We start from the raw sequence: 26,933 nt of genomic DNA on the forward strand, positions 1-26,933 counted from the left end.
CAGCTGTCTTTGTGCACACTGGCTAATGCTGCTGTTATTGAACCTTGTCACTTTGCCCCCTTGTTTCTTGGATTTTAAGTGCATCTGTGAAACTGGGACGTTATTATGAATTGTGACATAGTTAAGTAGGAAACTAAATATGAAAACTAAAACAAATTCAATAAAAAAAATACAACAAAAAAGAATAACATCAGAAGCATTTTTTTTTATTTATTTATTTATTTTTTGTGGATAAGCTTAAGTAAATTCACCCACATCACTTTTTAAAAAGCCTATATCATTTACTTACACATGCATAAAACAAATAAAGTATTTGCATTATGGAATTAGCAAAGGATGAGTCATTCATTTGAAATGTGTTACCTTTATGCTTTGCTGTATATTGCAGCTAAATATTGAAATAATACAGTATTAATAATATATTAATATTGAAATTTAGATAACTTCACAAAAACATCCACCGCCATCTTTCATTGGGGCATGCCCCTTTTCGCCATTACAACGACCAACAATCAGCTTATTTAAAAGATCCGGCAAAACTGTGCTTACATGACTGTAACGGGATCAGGATGGGCAAGGAGGAGATGGGAACCAGCAAGACAATCAGCATAACTTTAATGATGTAACTGAACTTAAAACACATAAAACAAACATAAACAAACACAAACACAGCATGGCCGCACGTGTCTCTCTCTCTCTCTCTCGAACTGGCGTCTCCGGATCCCCTTTATCTCTCTATAGGAGTGGTGCTGGCGTAGTGGGCTAAAGCACATAACTGATCCCCACAGCCACCACCATTGTGTTCTTGAGCAAGGCACTTAACTCCAGGTTGTTCCGAGGGTATTGTCCCGGTAATAAGTACACTGTAAGTCGCTTTGGATAAAAGCATCTGCCAAATGCATAAATGTAAATGTATCCCACTGATTAATTGACTCAGCTCCGGCCATGCACCCTCATGGCCCGGCCACACACTCCTCCACTACCCGATTCAGGCTGGGGCGCCATCCGGAGTGGCCTACTCCCCCCCGCCCCCATCTCTGGAGGTGAGACACTGCCCTTCCGGCCATTCCGCCAGCCGATGGTCCACCCCGCCTCCTGGGAATCTGAGGAGAGACGAGGGGAGGGAGAGGGGAGAGGGAAAGGGTGAGCAGAAGACACACAGAGAGAGGAGAGAGAGAAAAACTTGCTCGCCGTCGCCTGGTCCTCAGCCACTCCTCTGCCCTCTGGCGAACGACAGTTGCTCCTCCCCGGGCGGACGGCAGCGAGTCCTCCGACCTCTGGCGGATGGAACAGCTCCTCCCCTTCCTGGTGGATGGCAGCGGTTCCTCCAACTCCCACCAGCCGGCAGCGATTCCTCCGTCCCCCGGTGGACGGCTGTGGCTCCTCCCCTGGCGGACAGCGGAGGCGAGGACTCCAGGTGAGGCACATCCCTCCTCCTTCCTGGGTTTCGGCACCAATGTAATGGGTTCAGGAGGGGCAAGGAGGAGGTGGGAACTGGCAGGACAGTCAACATAACTTTAATGATGTAACTGAACTTAAAACAAACAAACAAACACACACACAGCGTGGCCGCACGTCTCTCTCTCTCTTTCTCGAACTGGCGTCTCCGGCTCCCCTTTATCTCTCTCTCACGCTGATTAATTGACTCCGTGCACCCGCATGGTCCAGCCATGCCCTCCTCCTCATCACAATGGCATTTGAAATCCTCTGCTTCATGCAACATTGTACACATTGTATAAGCTGGTAGGAAACCCTGTAAAGGTGTTAACATGCAATGTGAAATCTGGGTAATGGGCAAAAATCAATGTATTTCGATTGGTTTATGCTTAAACCATTTATGACCTTTCCCCAATAAAGGAAGGTCTTTTAAGGCTTTTACATGAACACATGTTGTTTGCTTATTAAATGGATAGTTATTACAAAAATAAAAATTATCTCATAATTTACTCACCCTCATGCCATCCCAGATGTATATGACTTTCTTTCTTCTTCTGGACACAAACAAAGATTTTTAGATAACTATATCTCTGGTGGCAAAAATTTTGAAGGTCCAAAAAGCACACAAAGTCAGCATTAAAGTAATCTATATGACTCCAGTGGTTAAATCCATGTCTTCAGAAGTGATATGATAGGTGTGGGTAAGAAACAGATCAATATTTAAGCAAATGGTTTTTTTATATATAAAACTTCACTTTCATATTATTTGTGCATATTGCCACCTACTGCACAGAGAGGATGATTTATAGTAAAAAAATAAAAATAAATAAAAAGTTAAATATTGCTCTGTTTCTCACCCACTTCATATCACTAATGAAATTATGGATTTAAACACTGGAGTCGTATGGATTATTTTTATGCTGCCTTTATATTCTTTTTGGACCTTCAAAGTTCTGACCACCATTCACTTGTATGGACCAACAATACTAAGATATTCTTTTCTTTTAAAAATCTTCATTTGTGTTCAGCAGAAGAAAGTCATACATATCTGGGATGGCATGAGGGTGAGTAAATGATGAGAGAATTGTCATTTTTGAGTGAACTATACCTTTAAGCCTAATTTATGTAAAATTGTGCATGTAAACTCGCTAATTGTGTGTTTAGCATTTTCCGTGACATTGCCAAGTCATTCTTGTGCATGTAACTCATAATTACAATATTTCAGACTTCACTTGAAGGCTGCATTAATCTCATCTCATTATACGAGGCCATTTCTACCTGTTAGTTGTGCACTGTCGTTTTACTACTGTAGAGAATGTACATTAATATGCAGCAAAAAACTTCTGACTTTATAATACAGTGTATAGTGTAGTCTCATTAGTTACAACATTTATAATATTAGCTGCAAGCTTCACATTGAGTGATGACACTTTCTCAGCATAAAATGTTTCTTTGCTCAGCTCTGACTGATGGTTACTTTTCTTTAACTTTGCCCCCCATAACTTTAATTAAAAGCTGACATTTTGTATGAATATCAATGAACAAGGGGATGGTGTGGTGGCAGGATGTTTAAGAACAGAAATTATACTTGTACCTCAACTAAATCAAAATGTTTGCTTTTTTTTTTTTTTTTTTTTTTAAAGTACTCAATGCTCTAGCAGTAAGATATTATGGGCTTATGTAAGCACAGCCAGAGGATAAAATATCTTAATTCATTGTGTTACATGACTAAAAAACTGCTCAAATTGAAAAACACTGTGACTGTTATCTACCCTGATAGCACACATACATCACCCAGACGTCTATTTGATGTGTGTGTTTACATCTGGATATTTTGGGGATATTTTGGGATATTTTTTTACGTTGTTTGCTCATCTGCAATACGTCTATAAGACGTACTGTATGTCAGTAAGTATGTCTCGGATGTCAATAAGACATTCAGCAGAATCTTTTTAAGATGTTTAGCAGATGTTATTAGATTTTGTCTAAAACAGACATCTCGGAGATGTAAGTGTGTATGTGTGATATCTGGGAAATAAAATAGGTAAATAAATGCTGAACAATTCTTGATATACTGTATACTTTGTATTCAGTTATCTTATATGATTGATTGTTTCTCACCAATGATTAACTATACACAGGGACCATCTTATTGCCATATCTGCCAGTGACAAGTGAAATGGGAAAATGTACCATCCATAAATATTCCTTACTTTCTTATCAGCCATTAAACTATTTTTTTTTTATTTGTTTTTTATTTTATTTTTTATTTTTTTTGCATTAAAAAATAAATAAATTAAAATAAATAAATAAATAGTGACAGTTTCAATCTCTCAGTGAAACTGCCTCTCTCACAAACATGAACTAAGAATGAAATGTTTTTCATTTCAGTTTGTTCTGAGCAAAAACTGTATTTTTTTGTTCCGGTTCAAAGGTTCTGCAGCCTCCTTTCCAAAACCTTCCTTTGGTATTCACGGTCATTTTTGACAGGAATGTTTAGATGTGTAACCCTTTTTTTTTTTTTTTGATGATGATAATAATACCATTTTTTCTTCCCTGAAGTAAGAACAATAAAATTATGCATTTCATTTGGGATTTTATGCTATTTTTTACATGTACATTTTTACATTTTACCATTAATTTGCATATACACATAAGCAATTTTTTTGGTTGAAAAAAAAAAAAAATTACATTCAGAACCTACACATCTATAAATTGAAACATGAATAACATACGAGAATGTGACATACATTGGAGGCAGATTGCTACCATCTCATGAACAAAACATAAATAACATGACTAGAAAACCATGTCAAGCCAGTGACAGCTAGTAGATGGCTTTAGCCACTTACTGTGTAGTCTGATGGCTTGTTGATACCTAATTTTATATTTTATCACAATATATGCATTTGGATATATATTTAGACATTATCAAACTATTATTTGCCAAAGTTTACCATTTTAAAATTGATTTGAAGTCAGTTTTTGCAGTTTATGTCATTACAGTTGTCATCAAACCTGACCTTTTCTACCATTCATTGTTTCAAAAATAAACAATTTATTATTCAAAGTAAATGCATAATAATGTAAAATAAACAAAGAAAAATTGGAGTAAACATTTTGCAATTTCAAACTTCCTGTAGTAAAAATTAATTTAGCAAACGTGTTACACATTGTGGCTGATTTATTGATTATATTTGACAGATCAAAAAAAAAAAAAAAAAGATCTGTTTTTTGGTCTTTCCCATTCATTTTCAATGGTCGGTCAATTTTGACAGCTAATACCAAAGGTGTCGTTTTTTTTTTTTTAATGTTTTTTTTATTTTTATTTTTTTATGTTCAGATGGTAAATGGAGGAAAATGAACCAAGTCTTTTACTGCTCAAATAAAGGAAACCATTTTTATTAAATTGTAAAATATTATTTCGGTCAAAAATGACTGAATACCATAGGAGGGTTAAAGTGAGGAATAATCAAAATCTTTGGAGTTCTGGTGGGGAAAAAAAAAAGTTAATTTACTGTATGTATACAGTATTTATATATATATATATATATATATATATATATATATATATATATATATATATATATATATATATATATATATTTTACTCTCATCTGTGACTTTATTAAATGTTAATTTTGGAACCTGTGCATAAAAATGTAGGAAAACTTTTCTGAAGGAATGTTCAAAAGTGTTTGATCAACAAATGGCAGACAGGGGGAGTGTTTGGAAATCATATTTAGAAGTAGTGAATATTTCTTAAATTTGGTTTGATGACCTTTAAAGCATGGTGAAGGATCATGGCAACTGCACTTCACAACTGCAACAAATTGCTGCAACATTTCTTAAATCTTTAATTAATTTCCTTAAATCAAATCAAAATCTTTTGAAGTATTTAAGTAGTGTGTTACTTACACAAATCAGCTACCATTCCATACTCTTTAAAGTGCACAGCGGGTATTTAATTACAACAACTGATTTCCCAAATTCTCATTTGGGCCTCTGATTACATTTCAGGTCAACGGACTACGGAACTACTTATGAGAAACTCAATGAGAAGGTGGGCGTAAAAACCATCCTCAGCTATCTGTACGTCAGCCCCAACAACAAGCGCAAGGTAAGATTAATGGCATTTTTTTATTCCGTCTGGGGCACCTACGCTTTCAAAATGTATCCTTTATTGTTAGTCTTAATGATGTCTCTTTTTACGAAGGTGTCAAAACATTTTTCAAGGTGATTATATTAATGTGTGCCTGGAACTCAAACCCCCTGCTCATTTATGACCGTTAACCGCATTGGAAGTATTTCACAGGTCTCCTTCTTGGCTCAGTGTGCTGTTGGCTAATTTATCCTGTAGTAGTATTAACTATCCTCTCCAGCTTTTTTATGAGATCAGTGCATTTAAAAGATTCACTGACTATGCCGCACAGAAAGTCTTCACTAAGAGATGTACGTACTGTAGTTGCATTCAAAGGAAAACACTCATATCATAAATATTAATAAGGCCATTTTTTTTTTTTTTTTTTTTTTTTTTTTTTGAGGGCTGATGAATTATGAACTGAATGAAAAAGAGATTTAAATTTTGTAATGTTTTAATCAAACGCATGCCAGAAATACTTTTATTAATGGTTGGCAAGTTGGGAGTTTGTTGTGACAGTATGTCATTGGTTCCCTCCTTTTTTAAACCCGTTATTCTCTTCTTTTACTCTTTTTGAATTAGGAAGAGCTGCTTTCTACTTAATTATAGCTTAATTATGGCCCATAATGAAGATGGAATGTACTTGTTATAGTTAAAAAAGGTCCTATTCAACAGTGTTGACTTTGAAACTGTAGCTACTCATAATTTCAAGTTGTTAAACAAGTCAAGCTGCTCTTTTGAAAACATAGTTTGTTAAACTACAAGCTACTCATAATGAAGTGCTGTAGTTAACTTCATTGAAGCTTCTTAAAGGAATATTCTGGGCTCAATACAAATTGAGCTCAATCGACAGCATGTGTGGCATAATGTTGATTACCACACTACCTCACATCTCCTTTTCTTTAAAAAAAAAAAAAAAAAAAATCTAAATTACAGTGAGGCACTTACAACGGAAGTGAATGGGGCCAATTTTTGAAGGATTTAAAGGCAAAAATATGAAGCTTATCATTTTATGAAAGCACTTTTATTAATTCTTCTGTTAAAACTCATGTATTATTTGAGCTGTAAAGTTGTTTAAATCTTAGTTTTTTTTTCTGTCGTTTTTACGTCGTCATGGCAACAAAGTTTTAAAATTGGATATAACTTTTTTCACAGAAAAGGTAAGTAAGTGCTTTTAGCAAACTAAAACACGTTAACATATATATGTTTAATGTCGTGTGACCGGGGTTGGGAGGGTTACTTTTGAAACATATTCCACTACAGATTACAGAATACATGCTGTAAAATGTAATTTGTAATGTATTCCATTAGATTACTCAAGGTCAGTAATGTATTCTAAATACTTTGGATTATTTTTTCAGCACTGGTAGATATTTTCACTTGTTTTGACTATAAAAACTCTGCCAGTACAGTAAGACAAAATACACGTTAAAAATACATTCTCTGAAAAACCTAAATATCTTATGCAGTGTTGTTTCTAAAACAAGATTAATCAAATTGATTTTGTTTTAAGGATTTTTAGATATTTTTACAGGAAAGCAATTCAAAAATTATTATCAAGAATATGACTTTTGCCCTAATATCAAACATCTTACTAGAAAAAAAAAATGATCTAACTTGAATTTTCTTGATAAAAAAATATGATCGGGCCTTGTAACATGTTTAAGTAAAATGGCTAGAGATAGCATTTTATTTTAGCGTAAAGCTGACAATTTACACAAGGTTTATTTCTATTTCTTCTGCTCCAAACTTACTTCAAACTTACTTCTCTGTCTGCTCGTATGAATGTAACACTTCATAAGAAAGTGTTTCACCGCTGTTCAGATGCACTTTGGATCGCATCATTTATATGTATATATATTTTCCAACTTAAAGGACTAAATATTAAATGAAACAAATGACAATAAAATGCAAAGTAATCTCTTCAGTAATCAAAATACTTTTTGAATGTAACTGTATTCTAATTACCAATGATTTAAATTGTAACTGTAGTGGAATACAGTTACTTATATTTTGTATTTTAAATACGTAATCCCATTACATGTATTCCGTTACTCCCTAACACTGCTTGTGTCTATATTTTTGAAACAGAGAGTATTTTAATGTTTACAGATTGGCCCCATTCACTTCCATTGTAAGTGCTTCACTGGAACCCAGATTCTTTTTTTTTTTTTTTTTTTTTTTTTTTTTTGGTAAATGAAACATTTTAAAGCTGAAAAAACATAAATGTATAGAAGTTTCAATTACTTTTCCATTGCGTACAGTCATTTTAAGGTTTACACCATTACGACGTCATGGCAGTGAACTTGTAAAATTTGATATAACTACACAGAAATGGTTTGTAAGCAATTTTATCACACTGAAATCATGTTAACACGCATAGTGTTTACATCTTGTGGCTATACTTTTGAAACAGTGAGTATTTTAACGTTTACGGATTGGCCCCATTCACTTCCAATGTAAGTGACCGTGATTTTTAATTTCTTTATAGAAAAGGAGGGACAAGTCGAAATACATTTTTGTAGTAATCTACATTATGCCACAAATGCAGTCAATTGAGCTTAACTTGTATTGAACCTGGAATATTCTTTTTATTTTATTTAGTTATGACCTAACACTGACATTCACTTCTGCTCAATCTGCTGTAATGATGCAGTAACAATTATTATTATTATTATTATTATTAATTATTATTATTATTATTTTTAACAGATAATTCAGTTTTGCCTACAGATGTGAGCCATGCTTATTTAGGTATTCATATTTCCCAGCTGTTTTGAACTGGCTGATTTAATTAGACTGCACAAATGTCATCAACATCTGCTAAACAATTTACCATTGAAATCCATTCTGAATGCAGATGGACAATTTTGATGTCTGTTTTCATTGCGTAACCATTGATCTACATACCAGAAGAGGAGTGACACTTTGAAATCAGCCCAGTGCACAGGAATAGTTCACCCAAAATTTTTTAATTCTGCCATTTGTTAGGCCTACTTACCTTTATTAATACCTAATAATAATAATAATAATAATAATAATTATTATTATTATTTTTATTATTATTATTATTATTATTAATAATTATTATTATTATTAGTAAGTTATTATTATGAAAAGGCATATACAAGGCATGTTGTATTAATAGAAACTATAAATGTAAGAGTAACATTTAAAAATTGTCAATTCATTTAGTTTGACACACATCCGGTTTAAGCCCTGCCCACACCCAATTCTATGCAAATACAGAGACAGATACAGATCATTTTGTCATATGAACAGTTACAGATACAAATACAGATAATGGCTTCACTGCACACCCCTACTAATGACATTTCAGAGCTACAGTGGAGGAAGGAATGATCAGTGAATAACAAATTACATTTCAGTCTGTTCCTAATACAAAGCTACCATATGATGGGACTATACAATAGCACACAAGTCATATGGACTCCTTTTTGAAGCTTTGCCTAGAGTCATCTTAAACAATATAGCTGTGTACAGATTCTTCAGCATAAGGGTTTGGGACAACATGATGGTGACTGAATAAATGTCAACATTTTCATTTCGGGTGAGCTATTTATTTAAGAGATGTCCCTTCCTCCTGTTATTTTCATTTGCCATTACTCCATACGAGTGTCTAAGTGCTCCATTTTCAGGCCAGTAATGAAGATGGAACAAAGGTTCACCTTGAATGACTACTCTCACTCCCGATGATATTATAAAAGCAGGCCTGCAGCTGGACTGTAATTAAGGACTACTACTGTAAACAAAATAACTGCTTTAAGGATAATACAGAAGTCAACATCATTTTCTGCTTTTACATTACCATGTGATCTGGAGCAGCTATTTAAATCAAGGAAGTAATGATTATCTTTTAATGTGAATGCTGAATTTGCCATTGAATTTGGCCTGGTCAATACAGTCCATTTCAATGAGTCATAATGAGTTGATTTGGAAGGTCCTACTTTTTTCCACTTTCTATTGACAGAACAGTAGAGAGAGGACGGGAAATTATGACTAATTTCCAGGACACAAAGCAGGCCATATTTAGTCCTGTACCCCTTGGACGAGTATAATTGTTTCAGGAACATGTGCGCTAACCACTAGGCCATGGCTCCTATATGACAAAATTAACATTACGAGTCTGTTGGTTTTAATATTTTTGTTTTCTATTGCAAATTTATTTTAAAGGGTCTCCAAACACTTTTTGGGTCCACCGTATTTAAGCATGCAAAATAAATATAGTCTAGCATGGTCACAATATCCAATGCACAGACTTGATCCAAACCCTTCTTCAACCTGCAAACCGCATACTGTGATTTAAATACAAACCATTTACTTTAATCCAATTTTATTGGAAACAGAATACTGATCGCCCTCACATGGAAATAGGCTTTTTGCCTGTTATCCCGGCAACTCCACCCTTTGGCCTCACACTGACTGACCAGTAGCTGCTGCACTGACCACTTTCTCTTCTAGGGTTTTGGCATGGACATCATTTCATTTTCCTCTCCCTTGTCTACAATCTGCTGTGATGGCACTTTCTGCTGAGCGCATTTACCTTTTCCCCGTGGTGCTCCAACTTAAAACCACAACACGGTGCTTGCTTCCACTTCACTTCTGTTCTGCATTCCTTACCACCCTTTAATTATCTACCACTCTCTAATTATTTCAGAGAAAACCCATAATATTTATACCAATATGACAGTCATTTATACAGAGGGAATTAATTTTCTCTATCCCATTACACTCTGACATTAAATAACTTCATAAATGACTACAGCTTGCAAAACAAATCATTTAGCAGTAATAATTTTGCCACTAGACCAAATTATACACTATAATACAATCTTAAAAGCCACTCAAATACTCAACACTGATCATTTTTATTTATTTATTTATTTATTTATTTATTTTCAGGAATTGCATGTTAATACAAAATCACATGAAAAGAACTGGCTATTTCATGTCAGAGCAATTTTGTCTTGAGAAAATTACATATTCACTACAAAGCTCATTTTTCTCATAATGTCTACTTCTGTGTTTTTTTTTTTTTTTTTTTTTTTTTTTATTGCCTTTGATTACAAGTGCCACGGCAGGAGGGGCACAACGTCTCGTTCCCTCCATCAGGGAACAGAGGTTACATCAGTAACCAAGACGTTCCCTGTCTGTCACTCGCTCGACATTGTGAAACGCCGCAGGTGCTGAACCGTGTCACGAGGCACGGAAGAGTGGACACGGGCAAGCTGCTGCCTGCCTCGCAGTGAGCGCTCAACCATGTCGTGACCTTCCAGCGAGTTAGGTAAGGCGTCTCCCTAGTCCCGTTAAGGGGGGATAGGGCACTTACCCAAGTAGGCTACTGGCGGTGCCTTTCTAAATTTGCTGTTAAGCAATCTCCCGCCGAGCACTTTCTAGAAAAGCGCTGGGAAGTGCTCTTCCCTCTCCAGGAAGGAGAGCACTACGGAGACCACATCCTGCCGGAGGGAGGTTAACATGTGGAGCATACCTCACATGGACTTACCAACAGGGAAGTACACATATGGAATGATACCACAGGAGGACCCTATCTACAGAGAGGGTACGCAGCACAGTGGCCGAGACAGAGAAAGCTCTGACGAGGGGAGACACAGGTTTCACCTAAGGCGGAAACCGAACAGTGGAAACTCATCACACGAGATTACCAAAGGGGAATCACCATGCATGGAGCACTGAGCCCAAGCACACGGGCTCACCTGAAAAAGGGAATACCATGAGTACTGGGCCTGGTGGCGTTACTCCTCCGCTGAGTTCATCACCAGACAGTGCTAAAGAATTAAAGAGACATCCAGAGTTCACTGGTACAGGAAACTGTTGTGGAAAAAAGGTGCACATATTCACCTTTGAAAAAGGGGAATGGCACAATGCAAGCAATACACCCAACCGGCCACCCAGTCTACCTGCTGTTACCGCATAACACTCGGGTCAAAACTGGGTCTATGCGTAGGTTATAAAACCTTGCAAAGGTATTGGGAGTAGCCCAACCCGCAGCTCTGCATATGTCTGCTAGAGAGGCCCCCCTTGCCAGTGCCCACAAGGACGCAACACCTCTAGTGGAGCGCGCTCCCAAGGGGCACGGCAAGTCCTGAGACTGGTATGCGAGAGAAATGGTTTCCACAATCCGATGGGCCAACCTCTGCTTGGAGACAGCTTCCCCTTCTGCTATCCTCCAAAACAGACAAAGAGCTGCTCCGAGCACCTAAAGCTCTGCGTGCGGTCCAGATAGATGCGCAGGGTGCAAACTGGACACAGTAATGACAAGGCCAGGTCTTTCTCCTCTGAAGGGAGCGCTTGCAGGTTCACCACTTGGTCCCGAAAAGGAGTGGTGGGAACTTTGGGCACGTAACCGGACTGGGGTCTCAAGATCATGTGAGAGTGTGCCGGCCCGAACTCCAGGAATTCGCTGGTAACAGAGAGCGCCTGCAGGTCCCCCACCCTTTTGATGGAAGTGAGTGCCACCAGGAGGGCCGTCTTCAGAGACAGAGTGCTGAGCTCGGCCTGCTCCAGGGGCTCAAACAGGCTCCCTGTAGGGCAGGTAGGACCACAGAGAGATCCCAAGAGGGGATCAGGCACGGACTAGGAGGATTCAATCACCTCGCACCTTTGAGGAACCTGTTGATCAGGTCATGCTGTCATGAGGGACTGCCGTCCAGTGTATCATGGTGAGCTGCTATGGCAGCCACGTACACTTTCAGGGTAGAGGGAGACAGCTTCTCTCCAGCCCTTCCTGAAGAAAAGATAGCACAGACCCGACGGCGCATCTCTGTGGGTCTTCCCCACGGGAAGAACACCAGTTAGAAAAAGACACCACTTCAAGGCATACAGCCACCTCGTAGAGTGATCGTGCTTACCACCGCTGGTGGAAGACCTGCTAGGTCTTCCGTATCCCGTTCAGGAGCCAGACGTGGAGATTCCAGAGGTCTGGCTGTGGGTGCTGGTGCGTACCTTGCCCCTGAGTGAGAAGGTCCTGCCTCAGGGGAATGCACCAAGGAGGTGCTACTGTCAGGAGCATCAGATCCAAGAACCAAGTCTGGTTGGGCCAGTACGGTGCAACGAACAGGACTTGCTGCTTATCCTCCCTGACTTTGCACAGAGTCTATGCAATGAGACTCACAGGAGGAGATGTATACTTGCGCAGACCCCGAGGCCAGCTGTGCACCAAGGCACCCATGCCGAGGGGAGCCTCGGACAGGGAGTACCAAAGGGGGGAGTGAGAGAACTTTTGGGAGGCGAACAGGTCTACCTGTGCCTCACCGAATCTCTCCCAAATCAGCTGGACTACGTGGGGGTGGAGTCCCCACCCCTATAGGGCATTACCTGCCATGAGAGCGCATCCACTGCACCTTTGAGGATGCCCGGAAGGTGAGTGGCTCACAGCGACTTCAACGTCTGCTGACTCCAGAGGAGGAGGCGGCGGCGGGTGAGTTGCAACATGCGATGCGAGTGTATGCCACCTTGGCAGTTTATGTATGCTATGGCCGCTGTGTTGTGGGTCCGGACCAACACATGCTTGCCCTGAATCAACAGCTGAAGCCTCCGCAGGGCCAGCAATACCGCCAGCAACTCTAAGCAGTTGATGCTCTGCCAAAGGATTCGGGGCCCCTTTCCAGAGCCCGACACTGCCTGCCTGTTGCACATGGTGCCCCAGCCTGAGTTTGAGGTGCCTGTTGTGACCATGACGCACCATGAGACCTGCTCTAGGGGAACACTTGCCCATAGAAACGCCAGGTCCGACCAAGGGCTGAAATTCTGATAGCACTGTGGTGTGATGGTCACACGCTGGGTGCCGAGGCTCCATGCCCACCTCGGGACTCGAGTCTGTAGCCAGTGCTGAAGTGGTCTCATATGCATCAACCCGAGGGGGAGAACCACTGCCGAGGATGGCATATGTCCCAGGAGCCTCTGAAATTGTTTCACTGGCACTGCTACCTTCTGCCTGAAGGTCTTCAGGAAGGTCAGCACTGACTGAGCACGTTTGGTCATAAGACGTGCCTAGAGAGTGATAGAGTCCAACTCCATACCGAGAAAAGAGATGCTCTACACATGGGAGAGCTTGCTCTTCTCCCAGTTGACCCGAATCCCGAGTCAGTCGAGGTGCTGAAGCACAAGGTACCTGTCAATAGATCTTGCGAGTGAGCTAGGATTAGTCAGTCGTTGAGATAATTGAGAATGTGGGGATAATTGATAATTGAGAATGTGGGACCAGGGCAGCCTCTGTGACCTTGGTAAAGACACGAGGGGACAGGGACAGACCGAATGGGAGGACCTTGTACTGGTATGCTTGTCCCTTGAAGGCAAACCGAAGAAAGGGTCTGTGTTGAGCATGGATCGATACGTAAAAGTACGCATCCTTCAGGTTGATGGCCGCGAACCAATCCTGATGCCGTTCTGACGCCAGGATGCGCTTCTGCATTAATATTTTGAACGGAAGCCTGTGTGAGGCTTTGTTCAAGCATGCAGATCCAAGATTGGGTGCGACCGTCCTCCTTTCTTGGGCATGATAAAATAAGGGCTGTGAAAGCCCTTGTGCAGCTCGGCTACAGGGATGGGCTCTATTGCTCCCTTCGCCAGAAGGGTGGCAACCTCCACCCTTCAGAGGGTGGAGGTTGCCACTGAACCTGGGCGGGTGCCTGGCATACTGGATCGCATAGCCGAGGTGAATCGTCCTGATGAGCCACAGCGAGGGGCTGGAGAGCGCTAACCAGGCCTCCAGACTCCTGGACGACTGGACTTACCGTGCCCAGGCAGGGTGGTTCGCGGCAAGGCAGAGCAGGTGCCCAACCTGGAAGACAGCCCAGGGGGGATGTGCTGCTCCACAAGCCCGCAACGGTGGCTGGTGACTGGTGTGGGCAAGTGACCTCAGAGACAAGCACACTTACCTGTTCGCCGGCTGTCTCTCAATGGAGAACTAGGGAACGGGAGGTACTCGCATTCGCCTGATTGACCGGAAAGACTTCCAGCGCCTGGCCGTTATGAGTGCGCTGACCCAGGGAATGAGGAAACTGCTGTTTTACCGACCATGTGGGCGCCGAGGCCCAGAGGGCAACCGATGATATAAAACTTACCATGCGCTGGCCCAGGGGCGATGGTGGGGCTGGAGAGTTCGCCCGGGCCAGACCGGTCGGAGTCAGTCACCTCATCCCCGGGTTGCCCATGCCAGGGCCGCCTCGAAACCCGTCCAGGGTTTTTGGGGGCCGGCTGACAGGTAGGTGGAGCTGACTTACTGCGGGAGAATCTTCTTCTCTGAGGCTGGCATACAGGCTCTGTTGGTACGGTAGCTGGGGCCGGCACTGCAGGGGAATGGCTCTGGTGAGAAGCAGAAGGGCAAGGGGCTTTGGAGGCCTGAAAGCGGCCGAGTCGCGCCGTGGCAAGAGGTCTGCTTCCTCAACGTCGAGAACTGATGGGCGAGATCCTCGATGGCGTCGCCAAAAAGCCCACCTTGGGAGATGGGCGCATCAAGAAAGCGGACTTTCTCGGCGTCACACATCTCTGCAAGGTTGAGCCACAGGTGCTGTTCTTGGACCACAGGAGTGGACATCGTCCCACCCAGGGCACGCGTCATGACTTTTGTCACCCGTAAGACGAGGTCGGTCACAGTACACAGTTCCTGCATCAGCCATGGGTCGGTTCTACCCTCGAGCAGATCTTTCAGCGCCTTGGCCTGGTGGACCTGCAGGATGGCCATGGCGTGTAGGGCAGAAGTGGCTTAACCCGCGGGCTAGTAAGCCTTCATCATTTATGAGGAAGAGAACTTAAAAGCCTTGGAAGGGAGCCTTGGTCGGTCATGCCAGGTGGCTGCACCCTACAGGCATAAATGCGGCGCACTCCACCTGAGAGATCTCGACATATCCCTTAGCCGCTCCGCCGTCGAGGGTAGTTAGGTTGGAGGAGCCTGAAAGCGTGTATGGGCATCTTTATTTTTTTTTTAAAAAGGTGCCTTCCATGACTTCGTTAGCTCTTCGTGCACTACCGGCAAGAAAGGCACCCAGAAACCAATCATCCAGCTGCGAACGCTCAAGGCCGGGTGGAGGGTTCCACTTCAGCCTGATTTTCGCAGCCTCCCGAGCAAGCACGGCTGCCATCTCAGCGTCCGCCTCATCCTGTGCTCTACCGCCTGTGGGAAGGAGCTCAGAAGATTCGTCCACTTCCGATAGCAGAAGCCCACCCTCTGATGCTGCGGTCGAAAGCTCATCCACGTCACGAGCCACGAACGACACATTAAATCCACCCTGAGGCGGACCGTCTGTATCGCTCGACAGTATCTTCCGGATAGAACGAGCGTGCTGGGGCATGGGAGGTCCGCAGGGGTTGAGCCGGCGAAAACGCTCCCAAATCCACATCCAGATCATCCGCGGTGCTTGCCGACCCGGCCGGCTGAGCATCAGCCTAGGACGGAGCGGGTTGGGGAGCAGCCGCAGTGGCTCCTTGCTTCATGAAAAAGGAAGTGAGCCGTGATCGCAATGTTCTGATGGGCATGTTCTCACATTGAGAACATAACCCTTCCACGAAAGCTGCCTCAGCGTGCTGGCACCCAAAGCACTCTAGACAGATTTCATGGCTGTCCGGAGGAGAGAGATAACGGTCACATCCAGTAGCACAAACGTGGAAGGACATCTTTAAAAAGACTCTAAGCGTTTGCATGAGCTCTTTTAGAAGGAAATATACTCTTTTGAATATACTCTTTTAGTACCCGTGGTCTCAGCCTCCGAAGCACCCAGGAGAAGCTCGACCGTGTGAGGGTGACCACTGATATGTGCCGTAAAATCCAGCAGCATAAGGGAAAGGTGAGAGGACGAACTCAATACATGCATTCGGCTCCGAAGAAAAAATCTGAATGAGTGATGCACATCATCTCCTTTTATACCCTTATGTCCGGGGCGGAGAGTGGCATGCAGATTCCAATCACCAATTTTCATTGGCCTTTTCTATTTTAAGCAAAGGTGATTGGGGCTGTCAAGATTTAACCCCTAGTGTCACTACATTGACACAACGTCGAGTGGCAGACAAGGAACACTCATTTAGACAAGAAGAGACCATCTGAATGGTATGTAAAACGACCAACCACAATTTGTCTTGTTTTTAAGTGCTGTTTAGTGTATGTGAAGCACCCTATCAAGCCAATTATGTCAGAGAACTTTGTAGCAAAAATCACAGATGCACCGACCACAACTTGTCGCTCACGTCACTTTGTACAAATATTTAGGACTGCATATTGACCAACCTGATCACATGGGAAATTGAAATGTTGCTTCTGAATGTTCATGTACCCTAAAATAGACCCCATTTGATCCGAGACATTTGAGATACAGGTTCTGGTCCCATGGGAACCAGAAAGTAATCATGTTCACATAAACAATGGTGAGCATGATTCTTAGGTTACATTTTTGCTCTAAAATTTAAATTTTACTCCACAGACAGTAAGGTTTAGGGTTTAGCTTGGGTTAGGAGGTTGGGTTGAGAAAATATTAATTCCTGTTGACTGTATTTTATCATTTACAACAAAAAACAACTTGCTTTTGGCGACACTCTGTGGACATTTTACCTTGAAACTGGAGCTCATGTGCACATACGTTCAACAACACTTCCCGCTTCGGCCATTGGGAGAAGTGATTAGAATTGCAATATACACAGACCGATTTCAGCAGCAGAACTTTCTGACCTACTGTCAACGAATTTCAGTCGGGTTTTGTCAGTAGGGATTATTTGAGGTTTATCCATATATGCCCTTCTTAAAATAAATAAATAATAATAAAAAAAAACATCTCACCCATCTATTGCTCTTAACCCTGTTGTCTGCAATGTACTAGATATCTTCTGTCACCTGTTGGGGGCACATTTCTTGATGAAAAACTATTTTAAAATTTTTCCAAAGATGTCAGTTTTTGTATTGCATGCACTAATTTTTGTGAAATCTTTGCTGATTTTAATGAAGTAAAAGTGATAATAATGATTATATTGTTACTAATATTTTAAAATGAGTATTTGCTGAATATAAGCTTGTGCTTGGTTAAAATTTTATATATTATTTTATAGAAAAATCACATTGAAATGCATAATTCAAATATGAATTTCAAATATATTACAATCTATTATGATGTCATCTTACTATAGGTTCCTGAGACCTAGCGAAAAAAGTTTTACAATTTCCCTTTTTTAAATGTTTATGTAGTGTTTGGTGCATAAAATACATATGATAAAAATTGTTTATTGAAAAAATAATATACTATTTATATTGTATTTGATGTGCTGAATTGAACTGATACATTTCAATCCATATTTATAGACCAAGGAGAGGAAGCTGTCATGGCCAAACTCTCAAACATCTGATATCTCTGAAAATGTAACAAGTGAAGATTTACCAGTGTAACACATATGGACAAAAATTAATTGCTGGGCCTCAGGAGGATAATGACCTCATATCAAATATGATACATAAAAAAATAAAATAAAAAAAATATAGTTTGTCTAATGGTACTATAATCAGTTTAATGTAAAAAAAAAATAAAAAAAATAAAAAATAACGCATTTTCTGACAATTCTTTCATATGTCAGGCTTTACAGGGTCAATATCCAAGTACTGTATATTTAAAATTAAAATTATATGATTCTTTAGACACTATTTGGGTGGGGATCTTCAGATGCCACAGGAAAAAAACCTCTAAACACCATTTCAGTTATCTGAGAAACTTACTCTTAGTTCCTTCAAGAACTCTAAAGACTGTCGTTGGTTCTTTCAGTAACCCCATCACGAGGGAAATGTTTCAAGGCTCTTGAAATGTTTATTGAAGTTTCTGGAGCACATAAATGGGATATCTGATAGGATCTACTAAGGGTTCTGCCAGTGTGACATCTACCCCAACTGGTGCCTCACATATCTTTTGATTTTTAAAGTGAGACTTACTAACCTTAATATATATATATAAAAATCTGAATTATTTAGCCTATAATATATGTATATATAGGCTAAATAATTAAGATGTTATTTAATGTCTTAAAGTCCCTTAATTAAACCTTTATGCTTGGGATATAGTCACACGGCAGATTTATTAGGTTTCGCTATTCTACCGAGGATATAAATATCTGTGCCCATATGTGATCATAATGTTTTGGCTCATCGGTATATACAGTATATACTGTATATATACATATATATATATATATATATATATATATATATATATATATATATATATATATAGATATAGATAGATAGATAGATATAGATATAGATATAGATATAGATATATACACACACACATTATATATACCGATGTGCTGTCTACTTTAAGACTTTCTGTGCTGTCCCCTTTAAGACTTTAATATACATGCCCACTGTGCTATGATTGGCTAACATCTTTGGAGAGCAAACACCCCCCAACAACATGCATGGAACCGTTTTTTTCCCCAAGAATAACAGTATGAAAGTAATCATCTTAAATATTAAAATAATTGCATCTCACATCAATATTTCATGAGCAAATATTGCATTCTCTTTGTTAGTTAATTAACAACTACAGCAAAGGTCCCTCTCATCATTCACTCTTACTGCACACCAGTGGGCAAACCAAAGATGTGATGATGTAAAAGGAGGCGTTGATCTCCTGCTTTGGAGGCTGTCATGCATTAATAAAGGCCCCCAAGTGATATAAGGAAGTAGAAGCTTTTTTGCAGCTTGGTGTCAATAAATGTTATTTTAGGACTAGGGAAGAAGTTTTGAGTTCTGAAACTTACTGTATGTTTTAATAGTACAACAAACTCTTGTATATCAAAAGATCAAGGAACATCTGATTCCACATGACATGACCTATTTAAAACTGAAGTGTGTTATTTTTTGCGCCACTTGCGCTACCGAACGTAATTGCAAAAATAAATGTTTTCAAACAGCTTTATGAATATGCCCCCTGTCTGCTGATTGCACAAACAGATAGTCCCACCCCCAACTTATGGCATTGGTTAAGTCAAAGTTATTGAGTCAGTATAGACGTGTCGGTCAAAACAAACAGAGGAATTTTTATAGCGGCACAGAGACACAGTGATTACAGTTAACAAGAAAATAAACCTAAAAATGGCTTACAGCTGTCTCTACATATTAAGCTGGGATAAGATAATGTATTTAACACAGAAAATGTTATAACCTATAGCTTTAAATAACCCTTTATCCTTTCTATCACACAATTATTTGCTAACACAGTTATTTATTTGTATTTTTTTTTTCACCTTGAAGCTTATGATTTTTTCATTTTCAATAAATAATAAAATTAGTAGGATAAACATTTTTATGCAAGAATCAGTCTTCTCGACACAACATTGGCATTGAAAGTACAGTATTGATACTTAAATACTGATTTGCACATCCCTAGTGTTCTGTCAATCTGGGCTTTATGACTGTGAAATAGGAGTAACTAGCAGGTGTATAGAATTTCATTTGTGTCCCATAGGAGTTTTCCTTGTACTTTCATGTTCAGAGACATTTATTCATAGTTTCTGGCCCCCACAAAAGAGCATTCTTTTAAAAGCGAAGCATGTACATTAACACCACATACAACCACTTGTCAGCTGTATGCCACACAAATGGTCTATTGGGAATCCTGTGCTGGTAGTTACCTCATGATAAAAGGCATTAGCACAAATGCAGATGGCGAAGGCAGTTAGCAGCATTAAACTAAGGCTGAGCTTCAGATAATTTGTGTAGGATTCTCTCTAAGCTTTTAACATTTACTTTCACGTTGATGCTGAGTGCTGAAATTAGTGCACTAAATATGTATTAGCATTTACTGCCTTTGCAATGTAGCACATTTGTATCAGCTGAAAGTGCCTTTTTGAATGGAGTTTCTGTGCAGAGATAAAAGTACTTCAGTATCATAAATCTGATTGATATTACAGAGGCTTAAAAAAAACAAAAAACTAGCAGCCATTTAGATGCAACACACATACTGCAACCTTAAAACTCAGTAGCAAATCGTCCTGGTTACCTGCATAACCTCCATTCCCTGATGGAGGGAATGAGACGTTGTGTCGATGCAGTGACATTAGGGGTCACTCTTGGGAGCCTGAGACACCTCTGGTCTTTGATAAATGGCCAATGAAAATTGGTGAGTGGTATTTGCTTACCACTCCCCCGGACATACAGGTATAAAAGGAGCTGGTATGCAACCACTCATTCAGGTTTTGTGCTGAGGAGCCGAGAAAAGGTCCCGGCTATTTCAGCGGGTAGTTCAGAATTGTGGCAGGAGGGACACAAAGTCTCGTTCCCTCCATCAGGGAACGGAGGTTACACAAGTAACCAGGATGTTCCCTATCTGTCACTCACTCGACGTTGTGTTGATGTAGTGACACTAGGGGTCCCTATACGAAACGCCGCAACTGGCTGAACCATGTTTCATGAACTGGCGGTGTGTGACGGGCAGACCACTGTGTGCCTCGTAGCCAGCGCACCAGGCTGACATGTAACCTCCCCCAACACTGTTATGAGTGTCGAACGGTCGACTACCCAAAAGATAGAGATGGGCTAGCCCAGTTGTGGCCTCTTATCCCCTTTTTTTCCTCTCCCCAAAAAAAAGAATTAACTGACTGGGGCCACCAGGTCTAGTCGGGGGGTGTCACTCCCAAGGGGAAGACACCGCAGAGACCACACCCCGCCCAAAGGGGGTATTTTGTGTGTAAATACGTCACATGGTCTTGCCGAGCTTTGTCGGAAGTATGCCATGTGGAGAAGTGCCATGGTAGGTCCTACCCTGTGGGGGAGGAGTTTCTGCAAGCATGAAGATGCAGTTTACCAACAGGGAAATTAATTAGCGGAAGACATACGTTGCATAGGGTTACCTATGGGGAACCACCACATGCGGAGCTCCTACCCCAGTACAGGGCTTAGTTAGCACATGTACTGAGTCAGCAGCGAGTTTCACTGCAAACTCATCTGCCACAGGGCTCGAAGGAAATCAATCAGGGAACACAGTTTGTGAACATGACTGGGAGTCAACAGCGCACATCTTCAGCTCAGGGGAGGTGAAAGGCGCTTGCACAAGCGATACACCCGGCCGGCTGTCCTGCTTGTGCGTGCCACTACACGGGACGAAACTGGTTCCACCCGGAGATTGTAGAACCTCGCAAAGGTGTTGGGTGTTGCCCAGCCCGCTGCAATGCAAATGTCTGTTAGAGAGGCGCCACTGGTCAAGGCCCAGGAGGCCGCTACACCCCTGGTAGAATGGGCTCGTAGCTCTACCGGGGGCGGCACGTCCTGGGCGTGATATGCCATAGTTATGGTGTCAATAAGCCAGTTGGTGATCTTCTGCTTGGAGACAACGCTTCCTTTCCTTCCACCAAAACAGACAAAGAGCTGCCCAGAGACTATAAAGCTCTGCATTCGATCGAAATAGATGCGTAAAGCGCGCACCGGACACAGCAACATCAGGGCTGGGTGAGGCGCGGTCTGAAGGGATTCAACCTCCTGGCGCCTATCAGGAACCTGATAATCAGGTCGTGCTTCCCTAAGGACTACATACACCTTCAAGGTGGAGGGGGACAGCCACCCTTCCAACCTCTCCTGCAGGAAGGAAAGCACCGATCCGACTGCGCATCTCTGGGGGTCTTCGTGTTGGGAAGAACAACACTTAGCGAACAGACGCCACTTAAAGGCATACAGGTGCCTCGTAGAGGGGGCCCTAGCCTGAGTGATCGTGTCTACCACCGCAGGAATTCGCCAGGGGGGGCTGTCGTGAGGAGCGTGAGGTCCGAGAACCACGTCTGGGTGGGCCAGTAGGGTGCTACCAGAACGACCTGCTCCACATCCTCCCTGACCTTACACAGGGTCTGTGCAAGTAGGCTCACTGGGGGAAACGCATATTTGCGAAGTCCAGGGGGCCAGCTGTGTGCCAGCGCGTCTATACAGAGAGGTGCCACGGTCAGGGCGTACCAGAGCGGGCAGTGGGAGGATTCTTGGGAGACGAACAGGTCTACCTGTGCCTGCCCGAATCGACTCAAAATCAGCTGGACCACCTGAGGGTGGAGTCTCCACTCTCCCCTTAGGGTAACCTGCCGTGACAGCGTGTCCGCTGTAGTGTTGAGGGGTGTGAGTGGCTCGCAGCAACTTGAGGTGCTGCTGACTCCAGAGGAGGCGGCAGGCGAGTTGTGACATACAACGGGAGCACAGACCGCCTTGATGGTTGAGATATGCTACCATTGCCATGTTGTCTGTCTGAACTAACACATGCTTGCCCTGGATCAACGGCCGAAACTTCCACAGGGCGAACAGAATTGCCAGCAATTCAAGGCAGTTGATGTGCCAACACAGCCGGGGGCCCATCCATGAGCTGGCAGCTGCGTGCTCATTGCATACAGTGCCCCAGCCCATTTTGGAGGCATCTATCGTAACCATGACGTGCCTGGAGATCTGATCTAGGGGAACGCCTGCCCGTAGAAATGTGAGGTCGGTCCAAGGGCTGAAGAGGCGGTGACAGATCGGCGTGATGGCCATGCGATGCGTCCCACGGCGCCATGCCCATCTCGGGACTCGAGTCTGAAGCCAGTGCTGAAGCGGTCTCATATGCATCAACCCGATCGGAGTGGCCACCGCTGAGGATGTCATATGCCCCAGGAGCCTCTGAAAGAGTTTCAGTGGAACCGCTGTTTTCTGTCTGAACGCCTTCATACAGGTCAGTACCAACTGTGCGTTCTCGTTCATGAGGCACACCGTCAACGAGACTGAGTCCAACTCCTAACCGAGAAAAGAGATGCTTTGAACCGGGAGGAGCTTGCTCTTTTCCCAGTTGACCCGAAGGCTGAGGTGCAAGAGCACCAGGTCCCTGTGTGCACACAACACATCCAGAGAGTGAGCTAGGATTAGCCAGTTGTCGAGATAGTTGAGGATGCGAATGCCCACTTCCCTTAACGGGGCAAGGGCTGCCTCTGCGACCTTCGTGAAGATGCGAGGGGACAAGGACAGGCCGAAAGGGAGGACCTTGTACTGATATGCCCAACCCTCGAATGCAAACCGCAGGAAGGGTCTGTGTCAAGGTAGAATCGAGACATGGACTCGCAGGTCCAAGATTGGGCGGGGGAGCTGAAAGATCGGGACCGGGCAGTAAAAGGTGCCTCCCACGACCTTGTCAGCTCCTCGTGCACTTCCGGGAAGAAAGGAACTGGAGCGGGGCGTGGCTGCTTTGAGCGGCGCCGCGAGCCCAGGAACCAATCATCGAGCCACGAGGGTTCAGGGGAGAGTGGAGGGTTCCACTCTAGCCTGACGTTCGCGGCTGCCCGGGAAAGCATGTCCGTCATTTCCGCATCAGCCTGTGACTGGGCTACCGTACCCGAGGGGGGAAGCCCAGCTGAGGCTTCCGCATCTGACTGGACGAGCCGAGAGCTCATCAGCTTCGCGGGCTCCGAACAAGAGGTTGCACTCGCCATGTGACGAGCTGGTGGACTCATCCGGAAGCCTGATCGGGGCAGACAAGCATGCTGGGGAATGGGAGGTCCATGGGGGGATACCCGGCGGAGGTGGTCCCATTGGGGTCCCCAAATCGCCCCCAGTGCTACCCGTAGGTAGAAGTACTTTTCTTATGAAAGCAAGCTGCGACCGCAACGTTGCCATGGTTATGTTCTCGCAATGAGTACATGATCCATCAATGAACGCTGTCTCCGCGTGGGGCACGCCCAGACACGATAGACAGCGATCATGACCGTCAGAAGTTGAGAGATAACGTCTGCAACCAGGAATAACACACAAACGGAAAGGCATCTTTAAAAAGATGTGTCTTTAAAAAGACGTTCCGTGTGTGCCGCTCTTTTAGAGAAATATACTCTTTTAGATAAGTATACTCTCTTATTTCTGCCGAAGTGCCCAGGGGCATTCTCTGCAGTGCACCAGTGCAGAGGAGGGAGAAGCCGCTGAAATGTGCCGTCAGATCCAGCAGAGGTGAATGAACAGTCAGCTCAGTAAACATCGACCGTTCGGCTCCGAAGAGAAAATCTGAATGAGTGGTTGCATACCAGCTCCTTTTATACCCGTATGTCCGGGGGAGTGGAATGCAAATACGACTCGCCAATTTTCATTGGCCTTTTATCAAAGATCAGAGGTGTCTCGGGCTCCCAAGAGTGACCCCTAGTGTCACTACATTGACACAATGTCGAGTGAGTGACAGATAGGGAACTGCTTTTAAAGGGATATAATTGTCATTATTTACAATACTTACCCTCATTTCATTCCAAACCATATGCTATTCAATAAATGTTATGGTTCAATGCAAGTTAAAGGTGCACTCAGTAACTTTTATCATTGTGTCATCTTGGATTTACACTGACACCTAGTGGCTTGGATGCAGCATCATTTAAAATCAATAGTTTTCAGTTCCAGATGCCATTGTAGAAATTTTGTATTCACAGACAGCCATGATTACTTTAATCAATGAGTGAAAGTGTCAAATAACAGGATGGTTACTGAGATTAAGTGAGTAGTATTTGGCTGGTCATGTGCAGACCCTCTCCATGTAAAATAAAACCGCTTTTATAAGGTTACTGATATGACTGGAGTCTTCAATTTAATGTGAGTGGTCATGATTTCCTACATGTATCGCAAAATTACAATTTATGTCTTTAGGATTTAAACTTTTTTAATGAGGAAAAATTACTGAGTGCAACTTTAAACACAATTGACAGCATTTCAACTCATCCCTCTTTTATTGATAAAAAAAACAAAAACAATAATTATCACATCAAAATTGTGTTAACACATATATAGTTTAAATCTTGTTGCTTTTGAAGCAGTGTGTATTTTAATATTTATGGACTTGCCCCATTCACTTCCATTATAAGCGCCTTAATGTAACCACTTTTTTTTTATATGAACAATGTACAAATTAATCCATTAATTATTTATATCAAAATTATTTTCTGAGGTAATCAACATTATTCTGCAAATCCTGTCGATTGAGCTTACATTTTAACAAATTTAACGAACCCAGAACAATTTTTTTATATATCGCTGCGCCACTGAATCTTTGAAGAATCTTTACGCAGCTGTATTCTAAACAATGACAGTTCTTTGTGACAATGTCTGTCAAGCTTCCAAAAGATAAAAAAAAATAAAAAAAATAAAACACCATAAAATTAGTCTGTGTGACTCATGCACTATATTCCAAATCTTCATAAGCCATATGATAGCTTTATGTTAAGAACAGACCAAAATTAGTTATTTACTGATATTTAAATATTTATCATAAAATTTACTATGGAAATTGTATTGACTACAAAAATTAAGCATTGGCGCACCTGTGCGAAGTTTGACATCAATAATGGCGAACATCACTGGCATCAAACCTGACTTAATGTGTCTAAAGGTGCCACATTTGATTTGCCAGCTACAAAGATTTTCAGACTATTCCTCATTCAAAGCTATCATATGTCTTCAAAAAACTTAGAATATGGTACACAAATCATATGGACTACTTTTGTTGAGCCATTTTGTGCTAAAAGCATTATATAGCATTTGTGGAAAAGATACAGCATACAGATTTGGAATGACAAACACAAAATGACAGAATTTCCAGAATTTTTTAACTTGTTTTCATGATTCACTTTATATAAAGAAATGGAAGCTTTAGCAGTTTTTATGTGGTAGAGTGAAAACACAAGAACCTAGCGTTGTGGATAAGCTTTTCAATTAGTTTCTCAGAGGCGATGAGGGCAGCTTTGATCGGATGAGCTCTGCTGGGGGAAAATGCACTGATGGGGCGGAAGCAAATGGCCTAACTGAGAAATAAATAAAAATGAACAGCTGTTAGCCCTCAGGCATTATTTCAAAATGCCTGCAATGAGGAGCGACAGAGAGAAACCAGAGAGGTGAGGAAAACAGAGTTAAAATGTGAGAAAGAGAAAGAAAAAAGAGAGCTCTGATTTTGAAGTACTTTACTTATTTTTCTTACTTAAACTTTGGCAGTTTGCCCCTTATGCTTTTAAATACGAAAAAATGACACAGACAAACAACACTGGAAAAATGTTTCTTAAATAATTAATGTTTTATTTATTTAATTATTAATGCTTAAATGTGGAAATTGTATTCTGACCGCCTTGCATCCTCACATTAATGAGCACAAGAATATTAGGACAGCTTCATTTGATCATAGTTCAAAGTATTAAAAGTTTACACATTGGTACAATGGCAATTAAATGTTTTGATAAATGTTTTATTACATAACACCACATTTTATTGCATAACACCACATGTACATGTATACTACCAGTCAAAAGTCTGGACACAACTCGACTAAATCTCATGATCTTAAAGGAATTTAAGTTCAACTGAAAGCATTTGTGTCATAATGTT

The 26,933-nt window shown here is 41.7% G+C and overlaps 1 protein-coding gene across 1 annotated transcript in view; it reads left to right on the forward strand.

Moving 5' to 3' along the window:
• The window catches only part of LOC127444079 (VPS10 domain-containing receptor SorCS1), a 310,619-nt gene that overhangs the window by 158,081 nt on the left and 125,605 nt on the right, over positions 1-26,933 (forward strand). Inside the window, exon 3 of the mRNA XM_051703250.1 lies at positions 5,458-5,557. Coding sequence (XP_051559210.1) covers positions 5,458-5,557 — 100 coding nt within the window. The remainder of the gene's footprint in view (positions 1-5,457; positions 5,558-26,933) is intronic.

This window comes from Myxocyprinus asiaticus, chromosome 7 (assembly GCF_019703515.2).
Source record: "Myxocyprinus asiaticus isolate MX2 ecotype Aquarium Trade chromosome 7, UBuf_Myxa_2, whole genome shotgun sequence".
NCBI lineage: Eukaryota > Metazoa > Chordata > Actinopteri > Cypriniformes > Catostomidae > Myxocyprinus > Myxocyprinus asiaticus.